Source organism: Tyto alba, unplaced genomic scaffold (assembly GCF_018691265.1).
Source record: "Tyto alba isolate M040663 unplaced genomic scaffold, T.alba_DEE_v4.0 Super-Scaffold_26, whole genome shotgun sequence".
NCBI classification, from domain to species: domain Eukaryota; kingdom Metazoa; phylum Chordata; class Aves; order Strigiformes; family Tytonidae; genus Tyto; species Tyto alba.
Genome location: NW_024881300.1, coordinates 3,602,642 through 3,620,149, shown reverse-complemented (window position 1 = coordinate 3,620,149; position 17,508 = coordinate 3,602,642). Strand labels below are relative to the sequence as shown.

The following is a 17,508-nucleotide window of genomic DNA, read 5'->3' as shown; positions in this document are numbered from 1 at the left end:
TAACTGCTTTTCTATTAAAGATTAAATTATTCATGATGAGTTGTTCTGTCCTCCTGTATTAAGCAAATTACTATAATAAACTAGGGATTTTCTAGTTTTGTTAATCAAAATAAAATGCATCCCTAAAAGGTGAAAAGTGAATAATACAGCAAAATGCCACATGGTCAACTTACCACTGCCACAGCATCACTAGAAAGAACAGCTTTGACATCCAGCACTGTATAGTAAGCTATATTGGTCATAATATAGATAACAGTCACAATTGGCATAGACACTGCAATAGCCAGTGGCAAGTTCCTGTAAGACAAAAAAAAAAAAACAAACCCAACAACCCAGGAAAAAAAAATAATCATTAATTACAGAATAAACTTATTTATTTACATCCTCTACCTCATATATATATATATGAAGACAGAATAAAGATTTCAAAATAAGTATCTCTGGAAGAGTGGTTTCTTTTAAAACTAGAAATTCTAATATAGAATACTGGAAAAAATATTTTTTTTTTGTGCAATAACTTAAAACCTAAATTATGTGTAAAAAGGGATTCTATGCAACTGCTCTTCAAGTACCCAAGAAACTTCAGGGTTTCCAGATCTGCAATTCTGCAATAGCCTTCAAGTTTACACGCTTTAAATGATTTCCTACTGCCTATGTTAATTACCACAACTAAAACCCAAACAGGCAGAGCTCTGAGTCACTGCACTCATTCTCCTTGGGGAATGCTGCTGTTCTTCTAGCTCCTACTGATGCAGGGAGATCCACTAAACCAACCCAAACCCCTGATTTTCTCATCTGCACTCATCACTGCAGAGAACAAACTAACTGGGCTGTGTAACTGCAAAAAGTAGAGATGCAGAGGGAAGATCCAAAATTGCTACACAGCTGTGAATCTCAGGATGTGGATTATCTTACTAGCAAACACGTCTAGAAAGTAATACAAAAAAAGTCTAGAGTAACATGAAAACACTGCAAACCTCTAGATGTAACTATAAAAGATTTAATTTAAAGCTGAGATGAACTCACAGCCCTGAGTCCAAAGCTCCACAGGGAGAAACTCTGCAGAGCAGAAGCAGAAGCAAACTTAATTTTAGGCTTTGGCTTTTCTCAGCCTTATTCTTTCCCCAGTGCTTGCAGGGATATTCAAATGTCTCAGAAGGAAAAGCAGACCTGAGAGGGTTACTCTCGCATTTGCTCAGTTTGAAATCAAACACAGCATGGTGACGTGGATGAACAGTTGCCATGAACATGGTTTTCAATAATATCAACAAAAAAAAAAAAAAAACAACAAAAACCCAATAAAGCAGAAAAATTAAATTCAATTTGGAAGTTTCATCAAAAATTTCCTGAGACCAGAACTCCTGCTGGGTCTGTCTGATGCTTTGGATGCACAAAAACACACACACACCACAACACCCTATATAAATCAGTAAATTAGTAACTGGGAGTTCTGACTCTGCTTCCAGGTTGCATACTCACAGTAACAGACCTGTGAACCTCAGCTCTGAGAAGAAAGAGATTTAGAAAATCACTTAGAAATTAATTCAGATATGTTACATAATGTAACAAAAAGCTGAAATGGCATTTTAAGGACTTTGCATCATCCAAGATTAAAGCCAAGGGACTATTTCAAATTTAACTTGTGGATTGCAACTTTTGACTGGTCAGGCATGAGGGCACTATGAATCAAGTGAGTATGAAAAATATATAATTGTTGGAATAATTTTATATAAATATGGAACATTTCATTATTCCGAAGAATTGCCAATAAAGAAAGCTGAAATTTGACGTTTGCTTTATCAGCTTACAATTGTTACCAAGAGCGAAGCTTGTACCAGGCACTGATGCCTATAAATAGCAAATGAATCTAAAGAATTTTCATCAGCTAAATATCCTGTGAAAAAAAATATTTTTCAAAACAATAAATCTAATACCAGCGTTTTCCAACTGATAGAACAATACACTAACTTCAAAAAGATGAAAAGGTATTGCAATGGGACTCGAAAGGGGAGCTCTTTCAATGAGAAGAAAAAGCAATTTGAATGACCAAATGACTGATGCAAACACAAAAGGTACATCTCTTCTGAATATGCATAACAAATCTTTCCAAGATAATTTAAGGAAACATTGTCAACCTGAAATTCAGTCCAACTAAAAATAGCTATTTTTAGAGTCAAAATCCTTATCTGCTATTTCATCTTTTTAATAGATAACCTTCCTGGCTACATAGAAGCACAGCATAGAACTCAGGGGTAACAGAACAAACTGCAAAAGTCAAAATCAATTGGAAGAATTGGAAAAAAAATAAAAAAGTCTCTTCCATTCTTTATCTTTCAGTTGTAGCAACCTGAGCTGTTGCTTATAATAGGAAGTAAAAATGATCAAATGGGATTCTATTTTTAACATAATGGCATCTGCTTACAGACTCACAACTGAGCAAGATTAGGCAGTCACACTTTTAGAGCATAAATTCACGGAAAATATTCTTAAATATGAAATCAGAATTATTGCACAGATAAACACAGCACCAACTACCTTTATGTAACTGCTTCACTGCAATATCAACATCTATTGTAACAAACAGTCACAACATCTTGAACTGAAAGCTTATCAAGCACTGAATACAGCATCCTGCAGTCATCTAGACTCCCTTATTATTACTGTTTTTTTTGTTTCTTTTTTCTTTAATTTATTTTTAATTGAGTTTAAAACTATTAGATCTTTTCTAGTGGCTGTTCACAGCCTTACCATCTAAGTATAGAGCTGTTCTACTCATTTCTGTATTAGCTCAGAACTCATTGGTGAAAGACTGTCACAAAACGAGCAACTTTGGAACTATCTAGGTTTAGAAAGATCAAAACGTTTACCTTTCTGGGTTTTTGATCTCCTCTGTTACAAAATTGAGTGTATCCCAACCAGAGTAAGAGAATAAGGCAGAATAGAGTGCGAGGGAAATGTCTCCAATATCAAAAGAGGATCCCTCAAAAGAGTTTTCAAAGTGCGATGAATGTCCTGTGTGTGGAAGAGATGCACTGAAGTACAGGATAATAAAATACAGCAAGTGATTTTCTTTAATTTGGCACACAAACACAAAAAAACCTCAGAAGCCCTAATTCCTTCAAAGCTGTTTATTAAGCTCTTTTTTTCAATTCTACTCTGTGCTTCAGCCATGAGTATAAGCATGGCATTTAAAACTACTTAAAAAAAATATGCTCTGTGGATGATACTGTTCTATAATTAAACACCTAGTTTGTCCACAATGGCACAAAAAGTCCAGGAACATTAAGTTCAGACTAAGCTACAAACAACCAGTGATGACAGCACTCAGGCTAAGGGTATTTTCTATAACATATAGATAGAGTGGGTTATTTTATAAATATATATCCTTTTAAATTTACAATCATTTAGCCTATGCAGAAAACAAGGGTAACAGTTGATTTTAGATAACTATGACCAAAAAAACCCACCACCTAAATGGATGTTTAAGTTTTAGCTTTTAAAAATAGAAAACTGCAAATAAAAATAGAAAACTGAGAACAATTAACAGAACATAAAATATTGTTACTTGAGATAAAATTTTCCCAAGCTGAGAGAAAAAGTGTATGTTTTTTTGCACCAGTATTTGTGAGAACTTGTGCCATCTATTGACTTTAAGCAAGTCAAGACAAGCTCATCAATGGCAATTTTATAAACTCAGATACACACACACACACACACAAAACCACCAAATACAGAAAGGTGAATTACTATGTAACTCCAAAACACCACCTACACTATGCATCCTGAAACATTTAGACTTCATCAAAACTGCCCAGATAAACATTTGAAGCCTCTAGAATACCCTCACTTATTTATCTTCCCTGCTTTTTATCATAATCAGACATTGCTGTTCCCTTGGCAGACATCAGCAGAATAACTACTGAGTTAGAAACAGAGATGGGAGACAATGTCAAGGAAGTTAGTAGTGAACAAGCTCAGTATCTACAAAACAATGGCTGGGCAGATGTGCTAAGGATTAAGCACTCCAGTCCGGTGCTCACATATGCATATTACCTTGCTCATGGACTTCCAACAATAACTGGTTAGAGCAAAGGACACAAATTGCCAGATTGCCAGGGAAAGACCTTCATGGCAGCTCTGAAAGCAGGGTAATTTTTTTAAGCTAACACACCAATAAATTCTCCCTAAAGGAACAGCTAATAACAAAACTAAATTCAGAAATCCTCTAACTTTAAGGCACAATTCCCAACACACACACAAATTTAAAAAAAAAAAATAATTAAATAAATAAAAAACCCCAGAAACTTTCTAATTCTCAACAGCTGTAACAGAGCTCAGGATTTGAACAAAAAAAAAGAGCTGCTGTTTCACAGATCTACTCACGTGTTCTTACAAATCTATTTTTGCTTTAGATTCAGTCACTTTCAGACTTGCACAAAATTAACTTTGTAAAAAAAATACTCAGCTGATCTCATTGTAAAGTAATATGTTCCTTACAGAAATTTACTGCCTTCTCCACTCCCATCGTGTTTTGCTAGCTCTGTATTTTGCTGTTTTCATTTCCTTTATTATTCCATACTGCAGGCTGTAAATTGCACAACACTGCTGAGCTGTTACCTTCTACCCAGTTCAAAGTCAATTGAGATAGGATAGCTTCTCATGATATAATATCATTATAATGCCTAACACTGGTATTATTGGTGTTTTCAAAGTGGCTGTATTATGCCTGTACTGAGGCATTTGATAACACATACAGAGGTATTTTACAGTCTTTAAACCAGTTACTCAGTTTAACTGATAAATACAAACCTTTGCTTTAATTTTATAAGCTTACCCTGGCATATTTTAACAAGTCCGGTTATGATGATGACAATAAGAGCAATAACTTTAGCATAAGTAAATATATCCTGCACCCGTGTTCCCCATTTAACATAGGCACAATTTATAAATGTTAGAAGACCTAAAGGAAAAAAAGAAAAAAGAAAAATTAAGACTATTTGAACAATATTCAGTTTAATTAATTTTTCAAAGATTTTAAATTATAATCTAAATATGCACTTACCTGCTATATTAATACTTAGGTTAAACTAAGCAAAATACACTGGTATTGAAAACTCACTGGTTGAATTACAACAGTAGGAAGCATGTTCTAAACACACTGTTTCAAAAGATGGAAGGAAAGACCTTCCCCTTCTCTGATTACATGCTCATTTTCCTAAAGTGACCCCTCATCAGCTTGCAACTATCCTGAACTAACCTGCAACTACCCTGCAACTATCCTGAAGCTGAAGAAACCATTACATGAAATAATACATTTCAATGTATCAATATTATTCTGATAAATGAAAGATTATTTAGAAATTCCTTTAGGCAAACATATTAAAATAGTGTTTGAAAAGGTTTTTTATCCTTCCTTGTTAGACTGAGGAATTGTTCAACATTCATGGAGTATTTGCAATACTGAATATGGTCACAGGTGATTCAATACTCTTTTCCAGTTGTATTAAACTGTATTACTAAATGAGGTTAGAACAGATCTGGCCATGTAACATACACTTTACAGTTAACGCAACATTAATCTGGATTTTTAAGAACTGGTAGTAAGTAAGGAATATTCCAAGTATATTTCTCCCTCTATCCCAAAACAAATTAGTGTCAGACCTATTTCACAAGACTGTAATGGAAATTGAAATGAGACACTCAGATTTCACATTTTAGTAACAGCGGCTGGCTAAACTTACTCATATGATCAACTTCCCCAACACTTTTTAAGCCAGTGTTTAACTACACTGTTCTCACGGCTCTCAACATTTTGCTTTTGCATTTATTACTTTCCCCTCAAGTGCAGAGCCAGACAACCTCTGCCTGAACTTAGATGCTGAATATTAAATAGGATTCAGTACCTTCAGTATTCTTTATTGAATAAAATACTAATTAGGTGCCTATTTTTTTCTTATCCAGATTATCATTACATTATTGATTCCATCCCAGAAGTTTAAGTACTTCCCCAAAATCTCAGTTTTTCTCTAGCTGGCAAAAATGTGGTTATATTCTACTGTACTTTTTTCTCCAAACAATTTTCTTGCACTATGTATTTTAGATAGGCATATAAATAAAAAACTTGATTGTTTAGGGAGTAAGGTGGTAGAAAACAAAATTAAATGAAAAGATGTGATAAATTATTTCCTTTCCCATAACCCAAGAATAATGTGATACTATTAAGATAAAAATGCTCTTAGCACAGTTACCAAATAGAAAAGTATATAATTTTAAAAAGATAACAAAAAAAAGGTAATGATCTCAAAAGTATGGCACTGTTATACTAGACAGTCTGGCCAAGTGTAACAGCTGAACAAGATTCCACTGCGCTTGGCAAGATGAGAGGAAAAAAACAGTTGTATCAAATTTCAAAAGTCAGGACTGCTTCAGCTTCCAAAGAGCCCTCAGGAAAAAAACAACTCTGCTTGGTCTCTGCTCTTCAGTATTATTTATCTGTATGATCTATGGAATATTTGCTCATAGGGTTTATTTCAGCCGTTATATATATATATTTTGTTAAGCAACTTTCATTGGGAGTAACTATTATTAACCCCTTATTTTAGTGAGTTGGGGCTTGGTCTCTACTTCAGATGAAATGCTAGTCTTTCTCTGTGATCTTAAAAGAAAAAAAAAAAAAGATAGATAATCAAGGATCTGAATAAACTACATACCCTTCCTCCTTCTTTTACTAAAATTATTCTCTCATTTTCTTCAACTTAATCACCATTTAGCTACTTAAAGTTCCTGAAAACTGTCAAGTTTAGTTCTGTAGCACCAGATGCCACCCCTATTGCCAAAATGATTGACAAAGTAATGTTGTATAACACCAAGACTGATCTCACACTAGATCTAGTATTGTTATTACTACCGGTTTTTTTAAAAAAAAAAAAAAAAAAAAAAAAAAAAAAAAAAAAGAAACCCCACAACAAATCCACCTATTCTCACATCTTATCTGTCTAATCTGTACCTAACCAGCATTCAGACTTCCACTCACAACAACTTCATTAATGAAGTATTAACAGTACCCAGAGCTAAAGATTTGACACACATCAGCCCTGACAGGCCAGGGAGAAGTGTAGGCTTTAACAGAAGAGCTAAATGAAGTTGTAGAGCCGGTGTGAAAGTGTCAGCACTGGCACCTAGAGTAGGGCAGCACAAGCATTCAAACCATAAAATGGACTGTTAAAGAAAGTTGCTCTATATCCATGAGTGATCTTGCTGTCATGTCTTCACTAAATAAAAAGGTGCTAAGTCCCCTTTCTTAGCAGTAGAGTGTAGGAGGACATTATATTGTCTTTCTACATCTACTATTTAATAATTTTAACTGAATCGCTTTGTCTTAATTTCTTGCTTTTTGATGAACTGCTTTTTGTAAGGGCTAACTCCCCTCAGATGTGAGATACCTTAAATGGAAGGGCAGATTCCCCCACACTCGTGAATCTGTGCCAGGATACCTTGGGAAGTATCTGTTTAAGGAATGTGAACATGACATTACAGGTCCTTCATTTCTTTCCTGAAGTTGTCACAACAAAATGTGGCCACACATTTGGAAGGGAGAAAGGAGACAGAGGAAACAGAACCGAGTACACTGACAGATTTTTTGAAAGAAGTTTGTGATTATTCTTCTGACTACCTGGACCTGGACCAGCATATTAATGCCTTCCCAACAGTAACAAATTAACTTACAAAAATGGAAGGGAAAGATATTCACAAATAGTTATAGAAGTCAAATATTTGAAGCACACACTACTTTTCTCTCTGTCTTTCCCCTCTTCCAGTTCTACATAGATGACTGTGATACAGAACATTAGAGCTATTTCAACAGACTCCCTGTTGCCTCAAAAAGGAACCAGCTATCAGCAGCACATCTCCTCCCTGAAGCATATTGTTGGCAGTGAAAAAGCCCAAGTTCTGCATTAGCTTTTTGTCAATAGGGATGACAGGCTCTGCAGCACATGGTGACTGATCAGTACATGACAAAGGATTGCCATACACACTTTCTGAAATGTATTTTTCACTGTTTACTGGAAATGTAAAATATGTATATAAACACTTTGAGTAGGAAATACCTAAAAATCAAATGACACACAGTACAATCATACAGTTTCATTTTCTTGACACAGACCAGTCCTGATTTGAAGCACATGGACAGTTGTTTCTCTATATTGACTAACAGAGCTGGTTATCTGATTACAAACATTTCAGTGTTTTATGCACACACAAAATTACTGCTTTTCAAAACAGCTTTACAACTCATACTGTTGTGCTGATGTGACAGTTAATCATAAGCATAAAGAATAATCTTGAATGATCTTTTGAAACCCTACCAGAGTAATTACTTAAGCATGTGTACATTGAGAAGCTATTGTAAAATAAATTACACCAGAATTTATAGCATCAGAGCTATTCTGCAAAAACTCTTCAACCACACCAAAAGTATCTTGAGGTCTGATTTAATATACCCCTCTGAGGGAAAACAAACTTTTTCTCCTATTTTTGCCATGTAAGTGAATGTGGAAGAGTTAAATACCTTCTTCTGCTTCTGAATGAGAAAACTGTACTTCACTGAATACCTGCAAGTTATTCATGTGCTTGGAATTGTTCTTTTCCCCACTGTAACTCAAACCATTGCAGGTCCAGTATACAAGAACTCTGGGACTTGGTAGTATTTGTTTTAATAAAACTTAACCCTGGATTAAAAAATTGCTATAGTACATTTCAAGAAATACTTACATTCACAAGCAGCTGCTATGAGTCGGCAAGCCAAATATGGAGGATCACAAGAAGGGAAGAAAGGTTGAACTATGTAGTTAGCAAAGGTGATGGCAATAATCGCCTGACTAGTTGGCTCAACAATTAGGAGTGAGGTCCACAAACGAATAAAAGCAATGAAGCTCCCAAAAGACTCCAAGATATATGCATAGCTGGCTCCTGACTTCGTAATAGTGGTTCCAAGTTCAGCATAACAGAGAGCTCCAAAGACTGAAAAAATCCCTCCGATTGCCCAAATTATTAGAGACAATCCATAAGATTTGCTGTAGATGAGAACTCCTTTGGGAGAGACAAAGATACCTGAACCAATCATGTTGCCTACTATAAGGCTTATCCCATTTATTAAAGATATTTCTTTCTTCAGTTGCATTGTATTTTGGTTTCCATCCTGCATTTCACAGCTGTCGCTTGGATCTGTCCTGTCTGATTTACTGACGGGGCTGTATTCAGCCAGTGAACTATGCGATTTCGTACAATCTGTCCTTTCTCCCATTGTGGAAAGACTGTGAATTCTCCACGACTCCAAAACACAATCTAGAATGAAATATAGACAGCTGAAATCATTATACAATTTTTTATCCTGGGGCTTTCTTGCCAAATCTGTCCACCTTTTTTACCCTATGATTTGCAAATGTAAATTGAGAAATTCCCTTTCGTTGCTTCATATGTTTTCTTACACAAATGTAAATTTGTGCATATTTAAAATAAACAGAAAAACCAACACACATAGAGCAAGAGAAAAGTTCCAATATAATTCAAGCTGAGAAAGGAACTTCTACATTTAGGAGAAAAAAACCCCAAACAAACAAAACAACAAAAACCAACCAACAAAAAAAAAACACAAAAAAAACCAAAACAAAACAAAAAAACAAACCCACACAACAAACCACCAAAACCATAGGAAGGGCAGAATTAAGGGATTCCAATGTTGAAAAGGAAGAAAGAACAGATAGAAGCAAAGTGAAGTAATAATAAAAAGCAAGCACTGTGTGAGATCAAACTGAAGTTCTAAGCATGAACCTAGATTTATTGCAGTACCAAAAAAAAATAATCAAATTATTGTACTTACACATGCAAGTTATGAGTGATATAGTAACAGGATTATTGATGTTATTGATGAATGTTATTGATGCTGTATGGGCTTTTGCTAAGGGCAATACAAAGAGATACTTACTCCAGAATCCCTTTGATCCGACTTTTGACTTTAACTGATACTATAGTTTGCTCCCTCCCCAAAACTGTTCCCAGTTCCCACTGCCTCATTTCCTGGAGTTACCTAAGAGCGCAGGCTGTACATGAAAAAACCCACAGTAGTTCCAATCCAAATTCCTCCATTAGCAACTGTATTTAACAGTACCTAAGAACACAGAAATTAACTTCCTCCTCTGCTTCAGAATTGACCATTTGGAAAAGAGGCATCTTCTTCTCAAGTCTCCACGAAAGTCTCCCATGCCTTCCAAAAGCAAGTTACTGCTAATAACATTTTTTAGCACAAGAATATACTGATAATTAACAGTATTTCTGAATAAGGTCCATTTTATAGAAGTTCAAGTAAATAATCTAATCAAGGAACAGCCTTTTATGGAAACCAGCTTAAACTGCAAATGTACCTTTGATTACTAGGTTATCAGCTGCATAAAGAATAGGCCCTACATAATTACCAGAATGCACTACCATTCATTTGCCCTATCCCTTATTAAACCTTCAGTGTATACTTCAGCCATTTACCACAGAACAGAAAAATTAGAGTCTGGGTCAATTAGAATAAAGCAGCAGATCTAGCAGGGGTTGGGAGGGGAAGTTTTTGCACTTTTTTTGGGTAACATTAATTTTACAAAAAGTTTTGTTGTTTCAACAATAAACTTGTCAACTAGAGAACAAAAACATTGAATATAGGGATTTTGAAAGGTCAGTATGCAATCACCCAAACTACATATATATGTATGTGCATCTAGTAACATACGAATATACAAGGTTTTGCTCATGTATTTAGAGGCACACCTTTCTGGACTGAAAACTTAATAATCATATTCTTCCTTTATTATAAAGCCAACACTTGCATACTACAGTACAGAAAAATCTGACTTGATCTCCCTGAATCAGAATAGTTTTAAAGATGTGAAAATGATAAGAATTATTTTAAATCAATAAAAAAGTAACCACTGAAATGGAGTATAAATCATTTCCTGAAACACATTACATCATTCATCTCCAAATCATTAATCTTCTATGTTTTTCCACATTAAAATAGAGACTGTGTTCTTTTAAATAATGCTAAATGAGATCCTTAATCTGGTTAGTCAGATGTCTTCTGATTTATCTTCCCCTCAATATTTCAAAGAAACACTTTAAAGCTGGTTAATTACTAAATACGTATTTTATCATTTATACATGAGTCAACATCTTATCTAGTGTCATACATAATCACAAGCCATCAGATTTCACACTTTGAAATGGATTTAAGATTTTCAACCTTCCAGAAACTAAACTCTGCTATTTCTGAACTTAAACGTTTGAATGTTATAACAAGGCATCTTCAACAAAATTAAACTAATTAGGAGGGAGGGATCCACACAGTTTCTACAGATGAGTGTGCCCAAAACTGTAAAGGAAAATGAAAGCAGACTCATCTCACCAGTTGTTACCAGTTGTCCTTCTTATCCACTCTTCCCTCTATCTTGTGTCAAATTAATTTGCAACCACATACTGGCTGATTTTCTGATATTGGTGTAGTAGAGCTAAGTCTACAAAAAGACATGTGGCCTACGAGCTTGTAAGATTATTTGATTTGCTTTACGAGAGAAAGTTCACTTATTACTGTGTAAATGAATATAAATTATTATAATAATCAATTGCAAATATATAATGCAATCACCAGAAAGCATAAATGTACAAAACAGCAGGACAAATAATCAAAGCAGATGTCTTCATGACAAATTTGACCTTAAGAAGTGGATTTAAAGAACAGTTGTGACCTGTAAAAATAACATTAAACTCCAAATTGAGTCTTTTCATTTCTATCTTGACTCAGACAGGACACTAGCTGCAAACGTATTTCAGAAGGCAAATCACCCTGAACAAATGTCAGTGGAAAAAATAAGAATACTACAGCTATTATTAAGACATCTGACTGCCGGTTTGAAAATATGCCATGTTCATTCTCAGCCCATCCAGCTAAAGGATAAAACAGATTAATATGTTAAAAATTGACTCAAAGATGTAAAACAACATTTTGATCATAACTAAAGAGCTTTGTGATTTCTTACTTTACATATCCTAGTCATCATTCCCTTTTCTTCCCGGAACACCTTTTGAAGTACAACTTGTTCAGAAGCATAAACATTACTTTGAATATTCTGACATTTTGATGATTTAATTCAAATCAATTGAATCATTCAAATCAAATAAAATCTGATGTGCGCACACAGAGGCGGTTTTGCACTAAGTCACCATGATCTACCTCATGGTCTGAAGTTCAGAGTTACATTTAATTACCTGTAACTACAGACCCTGTCACCGTTCAAATGCCTCCAATGTGACTGCAGTTCTACACCACTTTGTTACTGATGACCTTGACTGTTTCTTGCCCTACTCTTACTCCACCTACTTTACCCAGGAAAGAACAACCACAGTACCTCTCAACCTAGGTTGGTTTATCCCACAATACTTTCTTCCTTTCTGAGTCTGCTTTTGTTAGTCCCAACTTCACGTATCTGCTGGCAACTCAGATTTGCATGAAGGTGTGTGCAACAGCTCACTCAAGATCTGACATTTCATTCTCTTCTCTAACTTTGTTTGTTTTATAACCTTAAAGCCTTTAGGACGGGAATGGCTTATTTGCCTGAGTTTTGTGTCTTATTACACCATCTCTGACAGAAGCAAAACTATTGTCGGACTTTTTCTCAGAAGCACTTCACTTAATCTTAACTGAAACTAAACTCAGCAGCTTGGACCAACTGAGAAAAAAAGTACAAAGGAAAAGGGAGAGCAGAGACTAGAGAAAACTAAAGCTATGTCAAGATTAGCAATATAGGGAAAAAACCCACATATATTAAAATCCATGATTCTGTCACAAGAAACAGAAGACAGACTTGGAAGAGAAGAACCAGAGATGAATAGTATATACTTTCTAATATAACAGTCCTGTAATATTGCAGCTTAAAACAGTTAGAACAATCTCTAATGCTGCCAAAGCCTTGCCACAGGACTGCTACAGCTAAGGCAAGCTTATGCCTTCAGACAAGCTAAGATGTGTATTTTCTCATCTCTCAGCCTTGTGCAATATAGTCTTAAAACTCTTTTTTTTTTTTTTTTTGCTGGTCGTTGCAGCTGTAAGGAATCTTTTTGCTGATATGCTTAAGATTTTTTAACTGAAATGACACTGCCATTGATGTAGAAAGCTTTGATAGGAAACCAGGACAGAGTGACCTGAAACTAGGATCACTTCATCATCTCACTAAAAATATATATTCTGATAAGGCCTATCACACTTTGGCCATGTACCAAAGGGGTTATGAAGGTTAATGTGCACTTAGCAAAGTACCAGCACCACATTACAGTGTGGCCTTCCTTTAAGGGAAGGGAAAGAGGAACTACCCGCCAATATCCTCTCTCCCACTGAGCAGGACAGCAGCTGACCTGTCATTTGTTCAACTCTGGTCACTAACCTGCTAAATACCAAACTGCTAAAAGCATACTAAATTTTGCTATACTCTTATACAATACCTGCTCCTTAGCCAAGATTTCTAGTGTTCTTGCCTCTGTCTTCCACAGTTGTCTTGGTTGCATGCAATAGCTCTTGTTCTAACATAGCTTTACACATATACTTTGACTATTCACATATACCAGCTGTAAAACTACTATTTCTGAACACAACGATTGGCCCTTCAGGTAAGAGTCAAGACTGCCCTACACAGACAAACAGCATGAAAGTCTTCAGGGGGTTAAGCACCAACAGAGCAAAGGTTGTAAGTCCCAGAAATGCCTATTCCTTGCAATGTATATATTTAGGCACCTCACAGTCTGAACATTTAAGTGGGCAAGGCTTAGAGTTTGTCTAGTATGTGTTTTTCTTGTTTCTGGCAAGAGAAGAATCACTTCGCTGCCATACATACAGCTAGCAGACAGGAAGCCCTTGCAACAAAAACAACTCCCAATGTAAAGATCTAATCTGTTCAATCAAGTCTTTTGTGCTCACATACACAAACACACCATCTTTTGCACTATAAAACAACATTGACCTTTGATCAAATAGAACTGGTTGTACCATCCATTTTTTAAAAAAGGACAAGATTTATTATGTAAAAAGGTATGAAAGAAAAGTTACTACGTCAATTATTCACTTGATACTGTATCAGTGATGGCAGTAAGTTCTGACTATACACACCTGTGACACAGCTGCACAAGATATGTTCAGCAAATCACATACTATCCACATGCTTGGACAAATCCTGAATAAGACTATGAACATTAAATGAAGGAAAGACCTATAATCAGCTCACAAACAGATATTCAGTTACAACATCTCAGAAACTTTTCAAAATCTCCTGAAATAGCAATCTTAGACAAATCCACCTCAGTAATATTCACCTAGATTTTAAACCGAGTCACTTTAAAGTTAGGGCACTGTGCTAGCTACAAGTGGAAAATAACATGCCACTATATCCTTCACACTTCTAATTTATTTTTATATTTCCAATGGAAAAAAATAGAAGCAAGCTCACAACAATGGGCTTTGTGGTATACAGTCTTGATTTAGACAGAAGTGAGGTTGGGGTTGAACGAAGCAGCTGCAGCAAGAGGAACACCTGGTGAAATTTATACAGTAAGACCCAGTGAAAGGCAGAAAGGATAGCAATAGAGTTTGTTCATATAATTTGTTGTATTTTTTATGCTGGGGCACAAAAGTGGAAACCTCTCCAAAAGGGGAAAATCAATGTCAGAAGTCACATGCTTACCTACAAATCTATACCCACGTGTACTCTTTAGCTATAACTTACGGTCACACCTAATCAGATTGCATTTCATACATGTCACTTAAAAAACACATAAACAATCGAAATCACTACCAAATGCCAGTAAGCAAAAACATGCACGCCTGAGGGTATTACTAAACCCACTTAAGTTCTCTGTGATAGCTAGTTAACAACAGAGTCGTTATAATTACATATGCCCACCACCAAAAAACATCCTGTTATAACCCGACCTGAGCACTAACCCTCATACTAGCCTGCTGCCAAACTAAATAAAACACGTGTCTCCAGAGAACCACCCTCCTGTCGGGATGTGCACGACGTGACAGGCTATCGCCAGCGGGAACGACGTGAGGAGACCGGCCCTCAGGGTCCCGCCGTCGCGCCTTAGCGGGAAAGATTTGGGGTCACTTTGCCCCTCGGTGGCCGCTCCTCCCTCCCCAAGCGGTGGTTACCCTGTTCTCCTTGTGAAATAAGAAAGGTTCAGGCATATTTCACGCTTCCTGGACAGCCCCGGGCGGGGAGAGGCTGCCCCGCGCCTGAGGGCTGAGGCGCCTGAGGGCTGAGGCGCCTGAGGGCTGAGGCGCCTGAGGGCTGAGGCGCCTGAGGGCTGAGGCGCCTGAGGGCTGAGGCGCCTGAGGGCTGAGGCGCCTGAGGGCTGAGGCGCCTGAGGGCTTGAGGCGCGGGGCAGCGGCGTTGTCAGGGCTAAGGCACCCGCAGGTGCTGGCCCTCTGGCACCCTTTAGAAAAAAAAAAAAAATAAACACAAGGCATTTGTCGCATTGCCACCCCCGCACACCTGCAGCCGGCCCCGGGTCGCCGAGGCCGCCAGCCCCGGATGCTGCAGGGGAGGCAACGGCGCGGAGAAAGCGCCGGAAACCTCCGCGCCCGGCGCAAGCTGCGCCGCCGGCAGCCCCTGCGCCGCCCCGGGCTCCTGGCCGCCCCGCCTGCCTCCCCATTAAGGTGGGAGGGAGACCGCGCCTCGCAGCCGTGCCGGCCCCCGGGGGTCCCGCGGGACCTCCCCGCCGGCTGTGGCGTCGCGGCCGCCCGCGTTACCTCCGCTCCCGCCGGTCGCACCGCCGCCTGTCCCGGGGATGCTCGCTCCGTTGCCACACCGACACGTGATGGCGGCCGCGCCGCTCCGCTCCGCCCCACGACCCCGGGCCCGCCGCAATCGCCTCCCCTTCCCCGGCAGGAAACCGCCGCTGCCTCCAGCCGCGTCTGCTCGGAGGAGACGCCCCGGGGCCCGGCCTCCCGCGCGGCCCCGCCGGGTTTACCTCAGCCCCGCCGCGCCCCGTGGGTGAGGAGGGCGGCAAGCTCTTCGCCCCCGCGCGGGACGGTGGAAGCGATCGCTTCCCCGTCTCTTGCCGGGTCAGGAACCATCCTTCCCCTTTTCCTCAGGCACAAGATGGAGAAGAGGCTTAGCGCTCACGGTACGAAAACGGCGCCTTGTCCCACCCCGGGCTCAGCGGAGGAGCCGCGGGCCTGCCCCCGGGACTGCCGCAGGTGGAGGGTGGCCCTGCCCTCAGCCCGAGGGGAGCTGAGGGTCTCACAGCTCCTGTGAAGCCCTGAGGGATGACCTGGCCCAGAGTTACACGCCCACGAGTTTGCTCGAAAATGAGGGGCCTGAGAGGGTCGAAGCCCTTCAATCTGGTGATCTTTTGGGTACGACTACGAGGTGGTAAGCGCCAGCCATAGTGGATATGGAAATAAAAAGGAGAGCCCCTAAAATACTACATGTTCCTGCCCTCAGGAGGGGCACAGCCACACCCAAAATTTGGCTCAATAAAATACATCTACGGGATCTCTCAAAATCATGATTAAAAGTGCCCTGCGGTGTCTGAAAATAATAGTAAGCAATTTGCCATTCAGCAGACTTATCTGGGATGGCTCAAGGAAGGCTTTCTTCTTTGCCTTCCTCTATCAGATTAGTACTTTTAGCATGTCTAAGCCAGTGAGCTCCAGGCTACCGTCCCCTCTTAATGTTCTTTTACTGTGTTTTTTTGCTGTTCTCTTCGAGACAAAGAGAAGGTCCGTGTCTGGAAAGACAAGAGGGCTCAGGAGACATGATAGTCTTTGTCTTGCTCAAAACAATCTGATTATCCCTCCCCCAGTCCATGATTATTATCTACAGTCTCAAACAGATGAGTCAGAGGTGGATTTTTTCAATAGGATATACTGGGTTAAAAACCTTATGGGCAAATAAAAATTATAGACTGTAAAAGGACAGGGAATGCCAAACTATGCACTGTTAATATCCGTAAATGTGCCAGTAAATACAGCACTGGAGTCCACTTCAATTGCCACGAGGCTTACATTTCTAATTTCCATACTGCTTCCTCCCTCAAAGCTTGCTTGTTTATCAAGGAGGGATTTTTTTCTTTATTGTCACAGAGACAATCAGCATACAAAGCGAGCATGGACCTCCTCTGTATCTCCAGATACTCCTTACATCGTGTTTGGACAACAATGAATGAAGAAAGTATTTTTTGTTAGAAGTTGGATTTTTAAGCGCACATATGGGAGAGAACTACATTAGACTTAATTACCAAACTATACAGCACTGTAGCAAAACAAACAGTTATTTGCAGGTCATAATCTGAAGGAGCCTCATCATCTCAGCTCTTTAATTACCTTTGTTTCAACTCTTTGTTTGGCTTTTTTCAGGTTTAGGTCTTGTGCAAGTACAGGTAGAGGTAACTAGACTAAATGGATTACCTCCTAAA

At 38.5% G+C, this 17,508-nt stretch overlaps 1 protein-coding gene across 2 annotated transcripts in view; it reads right to left on the bottom strand.

The window, feature by feature from the left end:
• SLC7A6 (solute carrier family 7 member 6) overlaps positions 1-16,206 on the bottom strand; it is a 31,494-nt gene extending 15,288 nt beyond the window's left edge. The window contains exons 1-5 of one of the 2 annotated variants that reach the window (XM_032997678.2): positions 16,060-16,206; positions 8,773-9,345; positions 4,835-4,960; positions 2,868-3,012; positions 174-297 (exon numbers count right to left, since the gene is read on the bottom strand). In XM_032997678.2, the coding sequence (XP_032853569.1) occupies positions 174-297; positions 2,868-3,012; positions 4,835-4,960; positions 8,773-9,304 (927 nt within the window). In that variant the 5' untranslated portion in view covers positions 9,305-9,345; positions 16,060-16,206. The other variant, XM_042797368.1, reaches the window with a different exon arrangement.
• Between the last annotated feature and the right edge of the window lie 1,302 nt (positions 16,207-17,508).